The sequence below is a fragment of the Lissotriton vulgaris genome, chromosome 7 (assembly GCF_964263255.1).
Source record: "Lissotriton vulgaris chromosome 7, aLisVul1.2, whole genome shotgun sequence".
Lineage (NCBI taxonomy): Eukaryota > Metazoa > Chordata > Amphibia > Caudata > Salamandridae > Lissotriton > Lissotriton vulgaris.
Window position 1 is genome coordinate 806,852,769 of NC_141695.1, and position 18,432 is coordinate 806,871,200.

The 18,432-nt window shown below is 50.4% G+C and overlaps 1 protein-coding gene across 2 annotated transcripts in view; it reads left to right on the plus strand.

Moving 5' to 3' along the window:
* USP36 (ubiquitin specific peptidase 36) overlaps positions 1-18,432 on the plus strand; it is a 726,079-nt gene that overhangs the window by 514,199 nt on the left and 193,448 nt on the right. For both annotated transcript variants that reach the window (XM_086931077.1, XM_086931078.1), the window contains exon 14: positions 17,088-17,756. In XM_086931077.1, coding sequence (XP_086787203.1) covers positions 17,088-17,756 — 669 coding nt within the window. The remainder of the gene's footprint in view (positions 1-17,087; positions 17,757-18,432) is intronic.

Consider the following 18,432-nt stretch of genomic DNA (forward strand, 5'->3'; position numbering starts at 1 on the left):
CTCCTCTTTTTTCTTTATTTTGCCCAGCAGGGCTCTGCTCTAGGCACTATCAAGGGCTACCTCTCTGCCATTTCTGCCTTCTTAAGGCTCCCTGATCAGCCCTCTTTGTTAAAGTCCCCAGTTGTAAATAGGTTCTTGAAGGGCATCACTCAATTGTTCCCCCCTGTTCCTTTGGTGATGCCTCAGCGGGACTTGAACCTTGTTTTGACTACCTGATGTGCGCTCCCTTCGAGCCACTTCATAGCTGTTCTCTTCGTCTTCTTACCCTTAAGACTGCGTTCCTGGTTGCCATCACTTCTGCCAGGAGAGTGAGTGAGCTCCAGGCCCTTTCTTCACAACCTCCTTTCCTTTCTGTCCATCCGGACAAAGTTGTGTTGCGGACGCGACCCTCTTTCCTGCCCAAGGTAGTCACAGCCTTCCACATCGGGCAGTCCATCACCTTGCCGACCTTCTTTCCGCCTTCGCATCCCTCATAAGAGGAAGAGAGGCTCCACCATCTGGACCCAAAACATGCGCTCTCATACTATCAGGATCGTACACGCCAGTTCCGGGTGGATGACCAACTGTTTGTTGGATAAGGACCATTTCCCGATGGGTCGTCTTGTGCATCAAGGCTTGTTATTCACTGGCTAAAAAGGAGCCTCCTGTGGGCCTGCGTGTCCATTCCACTCGGGCCACGGCAGCTACTACTGCCCTGGGTTGGTGAGTCCCCTTGCAGGACATCTGTCAGGCAGCTACGTGGGCCTCGCTGCCTCGCTGCACACGTTCGCTACACACTACTGCCTGGACAGCCAAGTCCGTAGAGATGGCTTTTTCGGCCGTTCCATTCTCCAGGACTTTCTGGTGTGATTATTGGTTCGCAGGCCCACCACCGGGGTTGGTATTGCTGGGATATCTATTCTAAGGTAAGGAATCTAATACTAACCTGTTTCTTTCAGATGCACAAGTTACTTACCTTCGGTAACGATATATCTGTAAGAAACAGTAGTTAGTATTAGATTCCTTACCGCCCCACCCATCCTCCTCGTTCTGCGAACCGATATCTAGGGTTAAGGTCATCCCCTTTCAGGGCCCTAGTTTCTTGGCACCAGTGTTGGTTTTTATCATGGCTCTGCGTTTCTGGCGTGGAAAAGATGTGTATAAGAACTGACGTCAGCACGCGAGGGCGGCGTCTAAGTACTCTGACGACGTCATCCCGATGCCGACGACGGACGCGGAGCCGCAGACGACGCCTACCAACGCGCAGGGGTACTGCTACACAAAAATTTTCGGATCCAGACTGACGCCTGGGGATATTCTAAAGTAAGGAATCTAATACTAACTAATGTTTCTTACAGATCTATCGTTACCGAATGTAAGTAACTTGTGCATTGCTTTAGTTTGAAAAGATAATGTTAAACTTTATAAGATACCGTCTGTGGTGATCTTGCACCACCCCAGACTAACATGATTTCTTGGGTTAAATGTACCTGCTCTATTCAGCCTCGAAGAGTTTTTCCTCTTCCATTGGAGCTGTGTTACCATAGCTATGGTCCATTGTCCTGATACCAGCACGGTTAGCAGATAGAGTTCCGCAACTAAGGCCTTTTGAATCTAGTACTGCAACCTAACCTGAAATCCCTGCACCAAATGTTAATTGATCATGTTCGGTGGATGCTCTCACTTCTGTGATTGCCTCCACTGTGTAAAAAGAAAACCTGGGCGTGGCCAAGATGGCGGTGTTAGCGGACGTGCCTCGCCGAGCTCCCGCCGCTGGCCGCCACTTTACCGCTTCTAAGGCACCCCTTCTGGCCCCGGGCGGCTTCGTGGAGTCCCCGGACCAGGCATCAGTGCGGCGAAACCCCTGTGGAGCGGCGTTGCGGTCCGGCGGCCCCGGGATCGGGCCATATCAGAGCGGGAGCGGCGCGGTGCCCTGGGACCTGTGGAGGCCGGAGCCGCGAGGACGAGGCCGCGAGGGGCGGAGCCATACGGCCGCTGCTGAAGCCTTCCTGACGGGCAGTGTCAGGTCCGACCCGCGCGGTTGAGCGCGAGGCCTCCCGCGGTTTCTGTGCGGAGGCTTCTGCGGACCTGCCTGCCTTCAACGTGGACGCGGCTGGAGTCCCTGAGCCGCACACAGGACTGTTGGAGTGCGGCGGCGGGGTAAGGTGCAGTGACGAACGCACCCAACGGGACGCCTGAGGTGAGGAGAGCGGGGAGACCGGGACGACCCCCTGGTGGTTTGCCGCGCCGGAGTGAGGCGCCGGGGCGGCAGGGGGGAGCTGGTGACGGTGCTGTCTCCCGCTATCTGGCGCACCACGCTTGGAGCCCTCCTTGGTCCCTGCGGTGACACGCTTGGAGCCCTCCCCGGTCCTTACGGTGATCATTGCACCTGGAAGCCGCCATTTTAGGAGCGGGTGCCCGCGGCCCGTGCAGCATCCGCGCTAGGCCTACCCTTCGCCCCCATCTGGTTGGGGGCCCCCCGCGCCTACCCTGCAGCCACGCCTCTGACCCTCTGCACATACATACGGGGGCTAGGGACGAGACCTTGCAACCGCTGCAGCCCCGGACATTGGAGGGGTAGGAAGGAGCCCCCAGCCTACACAGAGGACAACGTCTGGCGGCGGAGGTGGTCTGGGGACTCCATTGCCCGAGCGGGGATCTTCTCTGTGACTGCCTAGTGATCTCCGTAGTGCTGAGTCCTGGGAGCCGCCATTTTGTGACTTCACTCGACCCTGCGCCTGACTCTCTCACGCGGACCGCTGCCTAGGCCTGTACTCTGAGCACCATCTCCGAGGAGGGGAAACCAGCGCTTGTGCCCGGCAGAGAGACTGAGCTGAGGGGTCCAACAACGCTCCATTGGGGTTAGCCTCTTTACCCCTGCCGTCCGGTGCCTATTTATCGGAACTGCGACGCACAGTCGGCCCAGTCCGCCCTGCCCTGCCTCGTTCTACTGGCAGGCCTAGGGGGTATGGCAGCTGGCAGAGTGCGCAAGGACAGGACCATCAAGGACTTGCTCACTCCCATCACCATGGGGAAGAAAACAGACCTTCACGGTGCTGGATCCCACGTGGCACCCGCTAAGTCAACGGCCGACTCACCGGGCAAGAGCCCCCAAGGCACAGACGAGCCTGTCACGAGGTCCTTCCTGGAATCTGTTTGGCGGCCTAAGGGAAGATCTCCAACTCCTTAAAACGGAATTGAAGGGGGAGATTCGGGAGCTGCGGTGGGACACGGACGCCATTGGTGAGCGGGTGGCGGACCTCGAGATGAAGAGCGATGGCCGGGATGTCGAGATGGAGGCGCTCCAGCAAAAAATAATCCGCATTCACGACCAGCAGGTTGACTTACAGTCGCATGTTGAAGACTTGGAGAACCGTTCTAGGAGGCATAACATTCGAATTCGAGGGGTGAAATCCGCACCGGACATGGCGGACCTCTTCAAGTTCACGCAGGGCCTCTTCAACCACATCCTAGGCCGACCGGCCGACTCCGCTATCAACCTGGACAGGGCACATCGGACTGGACCGCCTAGGCCGCGAGCGCTTGCCAGCAGATATCCTGGTCTGCGTTCAGGACTTCCGCACCAAAGAAGAGATTCTCAACAAAGCGCAACAGCTGGGCTCCGTCACCTATGGTGAACACTCACCGACGCTCTTTCAGGACCTGGCAGCCATCACCTTGGAGAAGCGTAGATCATTCAGACCGGTCACTGCTGAACTGCGACGCTTTGGTGTCACATATAGTGCACCCCTTTCGAATAGTGTTTAAATGGGACAACAAAGTGCACCAGCTACGGTCCCTCACTGACGCTTGCCGGTTGTTGGGCATTGAGGAACCTGACCCGGAGGGAGGCTCGCAACCTGGGACCAACTTGGAGACCGGCTCCACTGGCCGGTGGCGGCAGCAACGACGGCGGCGTAGGCCGCGTCGCCCACCTCAGGAGGAGATTCACGAAGATCAAAGGGCGGCGGTTGAGACAGCGGCACTGGAGCTGGCAGCAACGGCTGATGGCTGATAGACGGGAGCCGGGGGCTCGGGTTCCCTTGGGCTGGTCATGAATCGCTTTGGCGGTCAGCGGCGGGAGGGGACTTGACGGAGCCGGACACATTCCCCTACTTTTTTCCACTCATCTGTGAAAGATGAGGGACAGTGTACTAATCTGGTGGTGCTTTTATTTTGTGGTTCTTGCTTCGGGGATGTTGGGGGGGGATGGAGGGGAGTGGGGGTGGGCGGGTGAGAGGGGGGGGGGTTCCAGGTCCAGGGGGTTCCACAATGTTGGGCAAGTGGGCATTTCAGGTCGTACGGGGCTGGCCCTCGCTGGGCGCAATTCAGCTTGGTTCCGGGGACCGGGAGGAATGGCATGCATTCGGGGTCAACGTGGGTGATCAGGAGAGAGGGGTACGGATGATGACTTATGGCTTCCACTGAGGTACGCATCCTCTCGCTGAATGTGAGAGGTCTCAACAACCCTACTAAAAGCAAGGCGGTACTGTCGTGCCTCGAGCACTCACAGGCTGACATCTGTCTCCTCCAAGAGACGCACTTACTGCAAAAGGATTGCATACGCATGAAATCACATGTCTTTCCACACCAGTTTTTTTTTGTCCACACTACACAAGAAAGCTGGGGTTGCTATACTGGTGGCGAGAAAGTTCCGGGGGCGGGTCCTGAGACAAGGTGCGGAGATCAAGGGGAGACTCTTATCATGTCACTTCACACTGGGGGATCTGATTTTATGGTCTGTTCGGCCTACGCCCCTAATGAGGGACAGGAGAACTTCTTCCATGACGCACTTAATATGCTGGCGGCCTCGGCTCATAGGCACATATTGCTGGGAGGGGATCTTAACCTAGTGTTCGACACTGCCCTAGATAGGTCAGCGCGGCGCTCTACACAGGCTGGGTCCTTGTCGGAGGGAGGGTTGGCGCGTCTGAAGGAACTAGGCCTGGTGGATCTGTGACGCAGTTTCAATCCGGGCACCAGGGCTTATTCATACTTTTCGAATGCACACCGCACTTACGCTAGGCTAGATTACTTCTTGGCCTCTACTTCCTTACATACCCTCACCCCGCGGTAGAGATAGGAGTTGCATCCCTTTCTGACCATGCTCCCCTGTTGACCACCTTCCTCTTCCCGCCGGTGCAGCGGCCGCCTCGTTGCTGGCGCCTGCGGGATACGCTACTGCACCGCAAAGAAGTTCTGGGGAAAATTATAGAGGCGATCCAAGATTACCTGTTGCACAACACCACGGCAGACACCTCCCCGACCACACACTGGGCGGCCTTAAAAGCAGTCCTCGGGGGGAATTCATAGCTTTAGCTGCAGCGGAGAACAAAGCGCGAGCGGAGAAGAGAGATGAACTAACGCAGAAAGTCAGGGAGCTGGAGGGCGTGCATCAGAGGACGTGCGCGCCGAGGATATGGAGGCAGTTGACCCTGGCTAGGAAACAGCTGAGTGCGCTAGACCAGGATAGAGCGGAATTCGCGGCACTAAGGGTGCGCCGCATGTACTACACTGGGGGTGACAGGTGCGGGCGCCTTTTGGGACGGGCTCTCAGAGAGAAACGTCAGCACCAGACAGTGCAGGAAATTAGAACGACCGGGGTGGCCTGGCCACGGAAGATAGAGAAATCGCAGCCGCATTCTGCGCATTCTACACTTTATTGTACTCTGGAGATACGCTGGACCTGGAGGCGAGTGAACCTTTTTTAGACTCTGCCCAACTGCCAACGCTTACCACAGAGCAGGCGACGACTCTAGATAGCGACATAAGGCCAGAGGAAGTAATCTCAGCCATCACTCGACTCCGGCTAGGGAAAGCCCCGGGGCCGGATGGCTTCACGGCTCTCTTTTATAAGAAATTCTGCATCCAGTTGGTGCCGCTAGTTACCAATCTCTTCAATTATCTCTCGGAACTCGGAGCTATCACAGGGGATTTGCTAGATGCCACCATCTCCGTGATCCCTAAACCTGGAAAAGACCAAACGAGCTGCGCAGCATATAGGCCTATCTCGCTTCTCAATATTGACTTGAAGCTCTATACCAGTATCCTCGCTGCGAGACTCAGCCCACTGATGCCGAGACTGATCGACCCGGACCAGTCTGGGTTCATCTCGGAACGCCAGACCATCGACAACACCAAACGGGCACTACACCTTATAGAAAAAGCCACGCGTACGGAGGGGGAATATATGCTGCTGTCCATCGATGCAGAGAAGGCCTTCGACCGCGTCCACTGGCCGTACCTAGAGCGGGTGCTGATGCGGGCCAGCGTAGGCGACCGCTTCCGGGCGCTCAATTGCTACGTTAGGCCCTCGGCGACCGTACGAGTCAATGGTTATTCGTCGCCCCGCTTCCCCATAGAACGGGGCACGAGGCAAGGTTGTCCCCTCTCCCCCTTACTTTTCGCCCTGTATATGGAACCCTTGGCACAGGTGATACGACTTACCCCGGAGATTCGCGGCATCAAGATGGGAGCCTTCACACACACCATCAGCCTGTACGCGGATGATGTCCTGCTCTCTCTCTCCTCCCCTCGGGAGTCCCTCCCTGCCTGTGTAGCGGTACTTGACACCTTCGCAGGGGTGGCTGGTTTTAATGTTAACCTTAGCAAATCTGTGGCACTGGATCTCTCCCTAGAGGAGTCCACGAAAACATTCCTGGAGGGCCTCTTCCCCTTCCCATGGGCGCCAGAGGCGGTCCAGTACTTGGGCATACAACTGGCGCCGACCTTGCAAGGTACGGTCCGCATGAACTATGCGACGCTGAGAGCCACGATACGATCGGAGCTGGGTAGGTGGAAACACCTTCCCAGGCTAGGCAAAGTGGCAGCGATCAAAATGACAACTCTGCCGCAAATACTGTATTTATTCAGAGCTGTCCCTATGCGGCCGCCGGAGGGGTGGATTCGCCAAACGCAGGCGGAACTGGCCAACTTCATTTGGAATGGGCGGCGTCCACGCATGAAGCTGCGCCTGGCAATGCTGCCTCCTGAACAAGGAGGATTGGGCCTCCTGGATCTGCTCCTATACTTCCAAGCAGCACAGTTACGGACACTAGTGGAATGGAGCAAATGGGAGTCGGAGAAGCACTGGCTCTTTCAAGATCAGGCAGTGGCAGGTCGCACTTTGCAGGAGGTGCCCTTCTTGCGGCGGCGCCACCGACCTCCGAATCTCTATGCCTCCTTCATTACAAGGACGCCTCTGGAAGTCTGGGACCAGGTGAGCACAACACATGATCTAAAATCCTTCCCATCCCCGCTGACACCTCTAGTGTCCAATCCGGACTTTGGTCCCGGCATGGATGCGGTGGCTTTTGCGAAGTGGGGCCCTGCGGGTTGCAAAGTATTGTCTCACATCTATGCCGAGAAAGGAGCCATCCCCTTTGAAGCCCTCCGCCGGGAATTTGGCCTGCCGGAGGAAGAACGTCTTCGCTATCTCCAGGTGAGACACTGGGCGCTCCAGCCCATCGTTAGAGCAGGGGCTGACCGCAGACTCAGTGACTACGAATACTGGTTGCTCTCTCGGAAGAATGACCGTGGCCTAATATCGGATCTTTACCGCATGCTCCTGGGCAGATACGCACACATTCATAATGCAGGACGGGCGAGGTGGGAAAGGGATCTGGAACACACGCTGAGCGATAAAGAATGGGAAGGCATTTGTTATAGGCCCCGTCATTCCGCGCACCACATGGGTCTGACGGACACTCTCACTAAACTAGCCACAAATTGGTATTGTACCCCTGAAAAACTACACGAGATAGACCACACAAGGGAGGCGCTCTGTTTGCGGGGCTGCGGGGAGAAGGGTACGTTGGTACACTTATTATGGGGCTGCTCCCAACTGCAGGCTTACTGGAACCAGGTGCTAGATGAAGTAGATTTACACTTGGACACCACCATCCCGAGGTTCCCCGCTTATGTGTTGCTGGGCTCCCCCAACCCCATCACTTATCCCTTGCGCTCCCACAGAGGACGACTGATAGCGATAGCCTTGGGATCGGCGACACAGAATATCCTCACTTACTGGCGCACCACCCATATCCCCACTTTTCATGGCTGGCTACATCGTCTCTGGTACGTCCTGGGGATGGAGAAACTATCCCTGATTGCTAAGGGGGAAGGCGACAAATATCCGGAGCTGTGGCAGCCCTTCTTGACGCTTCTGGCTTCTGAATTTAGAGAAGTGACCTGCCCTAGATACCTACGCCTGTTGCGACTGTCTCAGCCGGCTGCCACGAACACTGAGGCCTGAGAGTACATTATTACGAGCTAGGAACACGGACCTGGAACAGGGGTGGGGGGTGGGTAGGTTGGGGGGTGGCGGGGACGGGGACGTTTCGTTGAGTTTTGGTTCCTTTTACCCTATTTGGACACTACTAAGCCTTTTGGACACAGACTCAATTGCGGAAGTCGTTATACGGACACAATGCCCTACTATTCAATGTCACCGTTGTTGGTGCCCCACAGGCACTCTAATGGCGCTGGGGCATCGGGACAGGGTCCACAAAGCGCATATGTCCAGGCTCTCCTTTCCCCCTTTTCCCTGTTTTGAATTTTTCTTAAAAGCTGTATTGGTGCTGGCTGGGTTGAATGTTGATGCCCAGCCGGCCTGTGAAGCACTTTGGTATGATATACTGACTTTGCAGCGCAATAAACAAAGTTTATACATAAAAAGAAAACCTGCCTGTAACTTTCCTGTTTTGAGGTACAGGGGATCAAATGCTTGGTATTTCAGGAGGTTTTGTGTGCTAAACCACTACTATATTTGTCATCCTTACCTTGTTTCGACATTCTGTTTCCCCCAGTAGCTCTTACTGGGGGGAAACAGATGACATGGGAATTTTGCTTGTCATGATATTTTCTTTTGCTGGGGATCACTGTTCATATTCAGGTGAAGGGTTTTTTGGCCATAGGATTTATGCACTGTTTTCACTGGAACCACTGCATCGGAATCTTAAACCCAACTCCGCTATCAATTCTGCACTGAACATAGAGCAGACTGGTGATATCCAAGTGGATACTTATTGTCTGGCCCCACAGTCCTGATGACTGACTTTCTTTTACAGTTTAGTGCGTCCAAATATAACCCCAAAGGATAACATTTGGCAATAAGACTTAATGAAAAGTGCAGAAAAGTAATCTTAGCCCAAAAGGTGTTGGAACCTTCTATCTTTTTGTGAATACTATTTTAACTGTCCTATTTTACTAACATGCAAATAGTCATGTTCTTAGATTTTATAAGACTGACTAGACTTCAAGTTTGTGTTACGTTGTATCCTTTTTAACTGCTAATACCCTGATTATGCTTTGACTTCTTGGAGAGTCGAGTGCCCAAAGGAAGCAACTTGGTTATCAAAGTGTAGTACACTATTTGTGAGCCTGAAGCCTCATTGGTAAGTGTTACACATTTAGAATTCACCGCATTATCCACATCCTAACCATGATCACAAGAACAGGGTTACCAAATGCTGCTAATGAAACTTCTATATTCGAGGCACATGAGCTGCAGATTCTACACTTTGCATTAGATCGCCACCTTGTGTTGGACTCGGATGATTGCATGTTCTTGTCGTCTTGGAAGAAGTCTTTATAGTCACGAGATAGGTGACTCCTCCCTTGGACGATAGCGTGCATGGGCATCGGCTCCATCCTTAGATTGTTTTTTTCCGCCACTGGGTTCGGATGCCACTTTTCCACTCAGTTCGAAAATCTACTTTTCAAAGACTTCGACGCGCAAAACTTTCTAAAAACATCTTTAACTTCAATATACATAGATTCGACCTCATCACTTCGATTCCGGTCGTCGACGCCGGCCACTGAGCCTACCCACGTGGTGAGGCCTACATCTCATGGAAAGGACACCATTCAAAAAATGCCCAGTGTGTGGAGCAAAATTCCCTCACAGCGACCATCACGAGGTGTGTATCCTGTGTTTATCACCTGAACACGACGAGTCGAGCTGCACAGCTTGTGCGTCCTCTCGATCCAAGAAGACCATTCGAGATCGGAGGGCCTGTCGACGCGACATGCAGAGATAAGCTCCGGAACCAGTGGATATCTTCGATGAAGGTCCATGTGTCCCCGAGGAAGATTCTGATGATCTCCAGTTCGTTTCTGAGGCAGACGACTCCGATGACTCCATACGAGTACGACTGCCCATACCCCAGCCCCAACACCTAAACCAAAGGCTGAGGTCAAAACTCTGCCTTCGGGGCCCAGTCGAAAACGAGACAATGCTTCGAAAGCCCCGCCATCGAGCCCGGCTCCGAAGAAAATATTAAATCCTTCTGGTAGCTCCATACCGAGCAAACCGCACGTGCCGATACTACCAGCTCCCTCGGCACCGAAACCAAAAGAAGTCCCGGTTCCGAAAAAGACTCGGAAACACCTGACTCCTAAACACAAGACTGCACCGAAACCAATGAAGCCTGCTTCCACCCCAAATTCTTCAGTGCCGAAACCCACAAAGCCTGCTTCTGATGCTTCCAAGCCCTCGAACCAGGCCTCGACTCCGAAAACAATACCTTCGATGCCGAAAAGTACGCCACAAGACTATACAACAACTCCTAAGGCTAAAGACGAGCAGAAACCAGGCCCTGAGCCGAAAAAATCGGCACCGAAAGCAATTTCTCAAGAAGAAGAGCTTTTTAGACCTGAACCTTTTCAAAAGAGGATATATATATATATATATATATATATATATATATATATATATATATATATATATATATATCCATATATCCAGAAACAGGACATGTTTCCACCACGCCACACAGGAAGAGGAAGTCCGATACAGCACCTACTCCTCCAGTGCCTGTCAAAGAGAAGGACTCTGCCACATCTCCTATGCACCCTTCTTCTCCTGTATCTCCTTCTCCTGCTCTCCATTTAAACATTTCACCTCAAAATTCTCCTCCTCATTCTCCACAACATACACTTCCTCAGGATGCTGATCATGATCAGTATAGCATGGGGGGAGGGAAAGACCCAGATGACTCTTTTCCTACCCAGCAGGTTCACCAGACTGGGAGTATCCAAACCCACAGGATATACCAGATATTCCTGACCCACATATATATCCATCTAAACCTTCTCCTCCAGAAGACAATATTGGGTTTGGACACTTAATTAATTGGGCTGCCATCTATCACAATGTCACCATGCATTCAGATGAAGCAGAAGAGGATTTTCTACTAGACACTTTTAAACAATCCCAAAAATCTGTGCAAGTACTGCCAATGATTAAAGGAGTCAATAAACATGCACCCGAATTGTTTAAAGATCCTGTACGAGCTAGAATCATAAACCCAAGGATAGAGAAAAAGTACAGAGCAGCTCCTGGGGATCCTGCTCACATTAAGGACAGCTACCCTTAGACTCCCTAGTAGTTTCAAACACTAGGAAAAGAGCAAATTCACAAACCTCAGGCGAAGCACCACCTCCTGATAAAGAATCAAAGATCATAGATGCTTCAGGGAAAAGAATAGCTGCCCAAGCTAGCAATGCATGGCGCATTGCTAACACACAGGCCCTCCTCGCAAGATACGACAGGGCTCACTATGATCAGCTAGAGAAGCTCTTACAACATCTACCTGACCAATAAAAGGCACAAGCAGATGACCTCATACAAGAGGGTAAGCTTATATCAAATGCCTCCATTAAATGTGCACTAGATGTAGCAGACACTTCATCCAGGGCAATAAACACCAGTGTCCTCCTTAGACGTCATGCGTAGCTACGCATTTCAGGATTTAAGCAAGATGTACAGACTACTATCTTAAATCAACCATTCAACCAACAATTGTTTGGCCCAGAAGTAGACACAGCTCTTGAAAAAATGAAAAAAGACACTGACACAGCCAATTCTATGGGAGCACTGCAGTCCAGGCAAGAGGCTCTTTTCATCTCTCCTTCTACAGAGGAGGCTCCAAACAAGCTGGAGCAGACAATGCGGCTTCCTTTAAAACCAATACACAAGCAACCTCTAATAAAGGATACTTTAGAGGGGGCTACAGAGGTAATAACGATAAGGGAAGAGGTCGTAGTAACAACAACAATCGATCCTCTTCCACCACTAAACAGTGACTTCCTTCAGCTCCCCCAACAGCATACCACTCCTGTAAGGGGGAGATTAACACAGTTCCTACCTGTCTGGAATTCCATCACAACAGACAAGTGGGTAAGACGGATTATCCAGTATAGTTACTGCCTAGAACTTACAGCTACCCCTCCAAATATACCACCCAGACAGCGTCCAATGTCCACAGAACATCTAACGCTGCTCCAACAAGAGGTTCTCTAATTGCTGCAAAAAGATGCAATAGAGCTAGTTCCATTGCAACATCAAGGAACAGGGGTCTACTCACTACTTCCTAATACCCAAAAAGAATGGGACATTAAGACCAATTCTTGATTTAACGCCTCTCAATCTGTATATACACTCAGATCATTTTCACATTGTCACTTTACAACAAGTGCTCCCATTATTGCACTAGGCGATTTTCTCACTACACTAGACCTCAGATGCCTACTTTCACATTCCCATACATCCTTCTCACAGGAAGTGTCTCAGGTTTGTGCTAGAAGGACAACACTACCAGTTCAAAGTCCTTCCATTCGGGGTCACAGCTGCACCAAGAGTGTTCACAAAGTGCCTAGCTGTAGTAGCAGCACATCTCAGAAGACAACATATCCATGTCTTCCCATACTTAGACGATTGGCTCATAAAGGCCAAGTTATTCAACCAGTGTGTTCAACACACATCTCACACAATTCAGACACTGCACATCTTGGGGTTTACAATAAACCACACCAAGTCACATCTCTAGCCCTCTCATGTACATCAATACCTAGGGGCTACCATAAACACCAATACAGCTCTAGCTTATCCCAGTCCAGCCAGAATACAGAGCATTCAAGCCTTACTCACAAGGTTTCAAAGCCAATTCTCTCTCACAGCCAGTGTTCATGCAATTAATAGGCATGATGGCATCATGCATTTTTATTGTACCATAGGCAAGACTGCAAATGTGCCCATTGCAGGAATGTCTAGCGTATCGGTTGAATCAGGCACAAGGACAACTAACAGACCTGGTGTTGGTGGACAGCTGCACACATCGCTCTCTGCGGTGGTGCAACACCAAAAACTTGTCCAGAGGGCGTCCGTTCCTTGGACCTGTTCCACAGATAGTACTGACAACAGACGCATACCTCACAGGATGAGGAGCACATCTGCTCCACCACGCAACTCAGGGAGGATGGACCGCTCAACAAAAGGTGCTCCACATCAATCACCTAGAGTTGCTGGTGATTTTTCTGGCACTAAAGTCCTTCCAAGTACACATACAGAACAAAGCTGTCTTGATCCGGACGGACAACATGACAGCCATGTACTACATACAGAAACAAGGAGGCACACATTCCCTCCAACTATCCCAGCTTGCACAAAATATTTGGAGATGGGCCATTCTACAAAAGATATATCTGCTTGCAGAAGACCTTCCAGGAGTTCACAATCAGATAGCCGATCTGTTAAGTCGACAGACACAACAGATTCACGAATGGGAACTACATCTGTAAGTTCTTCAACCATTCTTTCACAAGTGGGGTCATCCAGACATAGACCTGTTTGCGACACACGAAAAAGCAAAATGCCCAACCTTCACCGCCAGGTTTCCACACCCGTTGTTATGTTATGTTATAATTTTATTTGTATAGCGCACGGCAACTCAGTGAGAGTGTCCCGGCACTTTATATAAGTATAAACAAACAGTGGTCCGAGACCTATATATTTTCAATATGCAAAAAATCACAATTTATTCAATTAGAAGGCGTATGTTATTTTGACAGCCCTGATCAATCAATGATGAAAAGGTAGAAAATAGGCAACAGCAACAAACTCAAAATGTATATGCAATATTTTAATCTATTGTCAAGTTTTTGAAACGAAAGCACAATTCACAGTATTATGTACTTTTCTTTATATACATTGTCCCGTATTCAGAACGTGCAGTAGAGCAAAAGAGGTGTCAAAGGAGCGTGAACGTGATAAGGTGAAAGGAAAGGAATCACACAGATTTGAGAGATTATATTCCGAACAATTCAAAAGAACACCAGCCAATAAAGGCCGGAACCATAAATATCCTGGCCACTTCAATTAGTCAGCACAATTTCCCTAATTTTATTCCTAGGCATACGATGTAAAAAATGTCTGCACTATATCATTGAGGGTGATATGGTTAGTGGTCCAGGTTTATTAATAAAATGTCGACGTTTCGACTCGCCTTGCGGTCGTTTATTCCTGGGCCATGCGAGTCTTCTTCAGGACAGGTGGGACGGGACAATATAGGGATCTCATTGATGACCCTGTGAGAAATATAAAAACCCATTAGGGTTTGGGCTGTTGTCTAGTTGCTTAAAAACAAGGGCAGAATTCCAAGAATGCTTACCCTTCTAGGGATATAAAGGTCGTGATTCCCACTCCAAATTGACTCAATCCTTACGTTTCCAGGAAGGTTATCCAAGTATTCTGGAAAATCAATAAGGAGCCCATTTGTAAAACCACATGTTGAACCTAGTTTTCACATCAGGCAAAAGATTTATTAAATAATTACCTCTGCAGTATTGTTTGGTTTCCTATCCACGGTGAATATACATGTGCCACTACATGTCTTAGAAATCTGGTCCCAATCGTAGGTATTGGACAGTTTCAATATAGTTTAAATCAGGCGACTCTTCACGAATTAATTAATTGGCCTGAGAAATGAAAGACCAAAGAGTGAGGGGAACATCCCAAATGATGGCGCTTTGAAAACAATCATGGGTTGAGAACACAGGGTGTCAATTACCTGAGTAGGTGAATTATCTTGCTTAAAGTTGTTCATTTAAACGATACAGGCAAACTCGGGCGTCTGAAAAGAAAACCCATAGTAAATGTCCGCGTTCAATCAAGGTCTAAATATGCGAACATAGCCTGTGGGTAGGGGTCACTTTATATAGGCAGCTCAGTGTGGAAAAAAAAACATAACACCATAAAACAGAGACAGATAAGGAAAGGAAAGACGTCCTAAAGGTTAAAAAGCCAGGTCTTGAGGCTCTTCCTAAACAGGAGCAGATTGGGAGTACGCCGCAAGGCCAGAGGTAAGGTGTTTCCCAACTGAGGGGCCCTAAGACCAAAGGAGCGACCCCCGGTGCGGGCCTTCCTCACACGAGGGACCACGGCCAAGAACAGAGATTCCGACCGAAGAGATCGAACCGGACGATAAAAGGCGAGCCTTCGCTGTAGGTACCTTGCTCCCGAGCCAAAAAGTGCTTTGTGAGCCAGAGTCAGAGCTTTAAACATCCGCTTCCGGATGGGCAGCCAGTAAAGAGACTGCACCAACCCGGATGCTCTAGCTCGCCTATGAAGGCCGAAGATGGCGCGAGCCGCAGAGTTCTGCACCACCTGCAGCCGCTGAACAAGATAGTCCGGAAGCCCTAAATATAGGACGTTGGCATAGTCCAGTCTGGAGCCTATTATGGCTTGCACAGTGATCTTTCTATGCTCTTCTGTAAGCAGAGGTAAGAACTTCCGGAGCATCTTCAGAATACCAAAGCAAGTGCCTGTCAAACCGAGAATATGTGATCTCAGCGTAAGGTTATTGTCAAACTTAACTCCCAGATTTTTTGCCACCTGAGATGACTGAGCAGGGGGACACATATCCGTTGGCCACCACTCCCGCCATTCAGGGTCCGAGGCACAGCAAAGAACAGTACCTCCGATTTGTTGGAATTAGCTTTGAGGCTGTTCCGCTGAAACCAGTTAAAGACCATCCCTAGGCACCCCCGAATGCTCTCTCCATCAAAAGCCTGATCTTTCCTACACGTGAAGAGCAGTTGAGTGTCATCCGCGTAGAACACGGTCTGGGCCCCAAAAGACTCCGCCAGTGCCGCCAGAGGGGTCATAAAGATGTTAAAAAGAGTCTGGCTCAACACAGAGCCCTGCGGAACTCCGACTCCCAAAGGCGGCATCTCAGCGGAGCTCGGGGAGGCCCAGACCGTTAGTCGGCGGCCCTCAAGGAAAGATGTAAACCATTTGAACACCGTCCCCCTCAGACCGATGTCATAGAGTCTGGCGAGAAGCACCTCATGGGGAACGGTGTGGAAGGCCGCCGACAGATCAGGCATGACAAGCATGGCCTTGCCTCCTGATTCCAGTGTCTCCCGAATAACCTCTGACACCTCCAGGAGTGCCGTCTCCGTACTTAAATTAGGACGGAATCCGGATTGCGAGGGGTGCAATAGGTCATTCGATTCTAGAAAGCTAGAAAGAACGCCGTGCACATGCTTCTCCGTGATCTTAGCCAGCGCCGGGAGGAGGGAGATCGGCCTGTAGTTGGCCAGAACCTCTGCGTCTAATCCAGGCTTCTTGAGGAGGGGGATCACCATAGCCCTTTTCCAGGACCGCGGGACCCTCCCCTCCCTCAAAGACTAGTTCAAAAGAGGGTTGACCAATGGGTTCACCACAGGCGCCATCCTGGCCAAAAATTTGGCCGGACAGGGGTCTAACGGCGAGCCCGATTTAAGATTGGCCAGAAGTGCAAGGGAAGCATCGTGGAAACAAAGGGGAACTCCGCCAAAACAGCATCCTGCGTGGCACTTTTGGGCTCATAACTGTGTTATACTTGCATTCTGAAATAATGTGAATTTATTTATTTATTTATTTTTGAGCCTACACTGTATATTCTTTGTCACTTTGTGCCGACCACGCTGTTCACCACGTTCACTTGCGTCGTCACTTTCACCTTATTACCACCTTGTCACCAAGTGCCATTTGGGTTGTCTCATGAATGTTTTCATGTACAGTGCTGCTTTTTAACTGTATTCCCATTTGAAAAAAACGGTAATTAATAAGCCTTTCACGAATTAATTGAGACTCCTTGTTGTCCTTTGCCTGTAATGCTTGATGCATGCATACTTGAAATTGCCTTATCTATTGGTACCTATTGGGACATTGTGCTCTATATATACCGTATACCCAGTCCCAGTTTGGTTTATGGATTTCACTCCTGTTCTTTTTCGCTTTATCTCTGCAATAACACATACCTTTTTTGCCTGTTGCTTTTCAGAGGCCAGACAATCCACAGGAGAAAAAACATCACATCATAGAAGAGATGGGGGTCCCTGTTGCCAGACTTTGCGTCACACCTGGTTCCAAATCTCAAAATGGCCCTTGCCACCAAAGGCCCTCTACCCCCATCACACCACCCACAAAGTTGATCAGCAAACCTAAGCCCATCCCTTCTACCTTGGAAGCATCTTGGAAGAAGTTAAAAAAATCACCGTCTCCACAGCCTTCATCGAAAGGGAGCCTTGGTTTCTCAGACTTGACTCGTACCAAACTGGAAAGGTGCAAATCTAACTCGTGGGAGCGCCATGATGACAGCCTGACGGGGTCACCAGAGTCGCTGTTGGCCTCATCTACAGAGTCCTCAAGCAGTGGGCACGAACCCAGTGACAACGTGAGAGTCTGTGAGCAGTTGCGAAAGAGTCCAGCCACCCCAGAATTTGAAGTAAACCGCACCTGCTCACCAATACCTCTAGGCAAGAAAGAAGTTCGCGCCTCCCAGGACTTGACACCAGCATCTGATGCCCACCACCAGGAGTCTCCACTAGATACAGCCAATGAACGAAAGATGGTGAAGTTAAAACCACAGGGCTTGCTGAATGCTATGTCGGAGGCCATTGCCAACATGTCTCCCCCACCTGCCAAGAAACTTGCTCTGTCCACAAAGAAGGTGGGTGTCAGATTCAATTGAGCATTAACTTGCCAATTAGCATAACTGATGAACTTGACTAATTTTCTTAATTTTTCTTGAACTGTTCCCTGCAGCCACTGGAACGACTATTTGACCACCTACCTTGTCAATTGTCTATTGTTAAGCAGGATACTACTGCTTTTGCTAAAACCAAGTATACTATCCATCTTTAGAGGTCTACATCCCAACAGAATCTTGCCACAATAAGTAGTAATGTGATGTGAAGAGAGACTTGTATAGCGCGCTACCACTCCAGGGAGTATCTTGGCGCTTGGATTCCAGAAAAAAACAGTAGGCAGTAGGTGAAAGAAGACTACCTGTCTAAAAGGCACATAATGATATAGGTAATGCATAATAGAATTCAGAGGGCCTGTTGATTAGGGTGTTGGGGCAAGCTCATACAATGTAGCCTGGTACACCAACCAGGCCCTTAGGCTGCTGCACTTACTTGTGTTCCCCCACAAGCAGCATTCTGATAGCTGCTGCTTTGGTGTCCCGTCTGTAGTGTGGGAGCAAGAAGCAACAGCAGAAATTGGTTAGTTGTTTGATTTCTTGTAGGATTATCACATGATTGGTGTGTTTTTGGTTGGGTATAGAAAGGGTCCTGTAGGCCCTGGTATGTTTGCATGTAAAGTGTCTAGTTTCCAAGTACGGG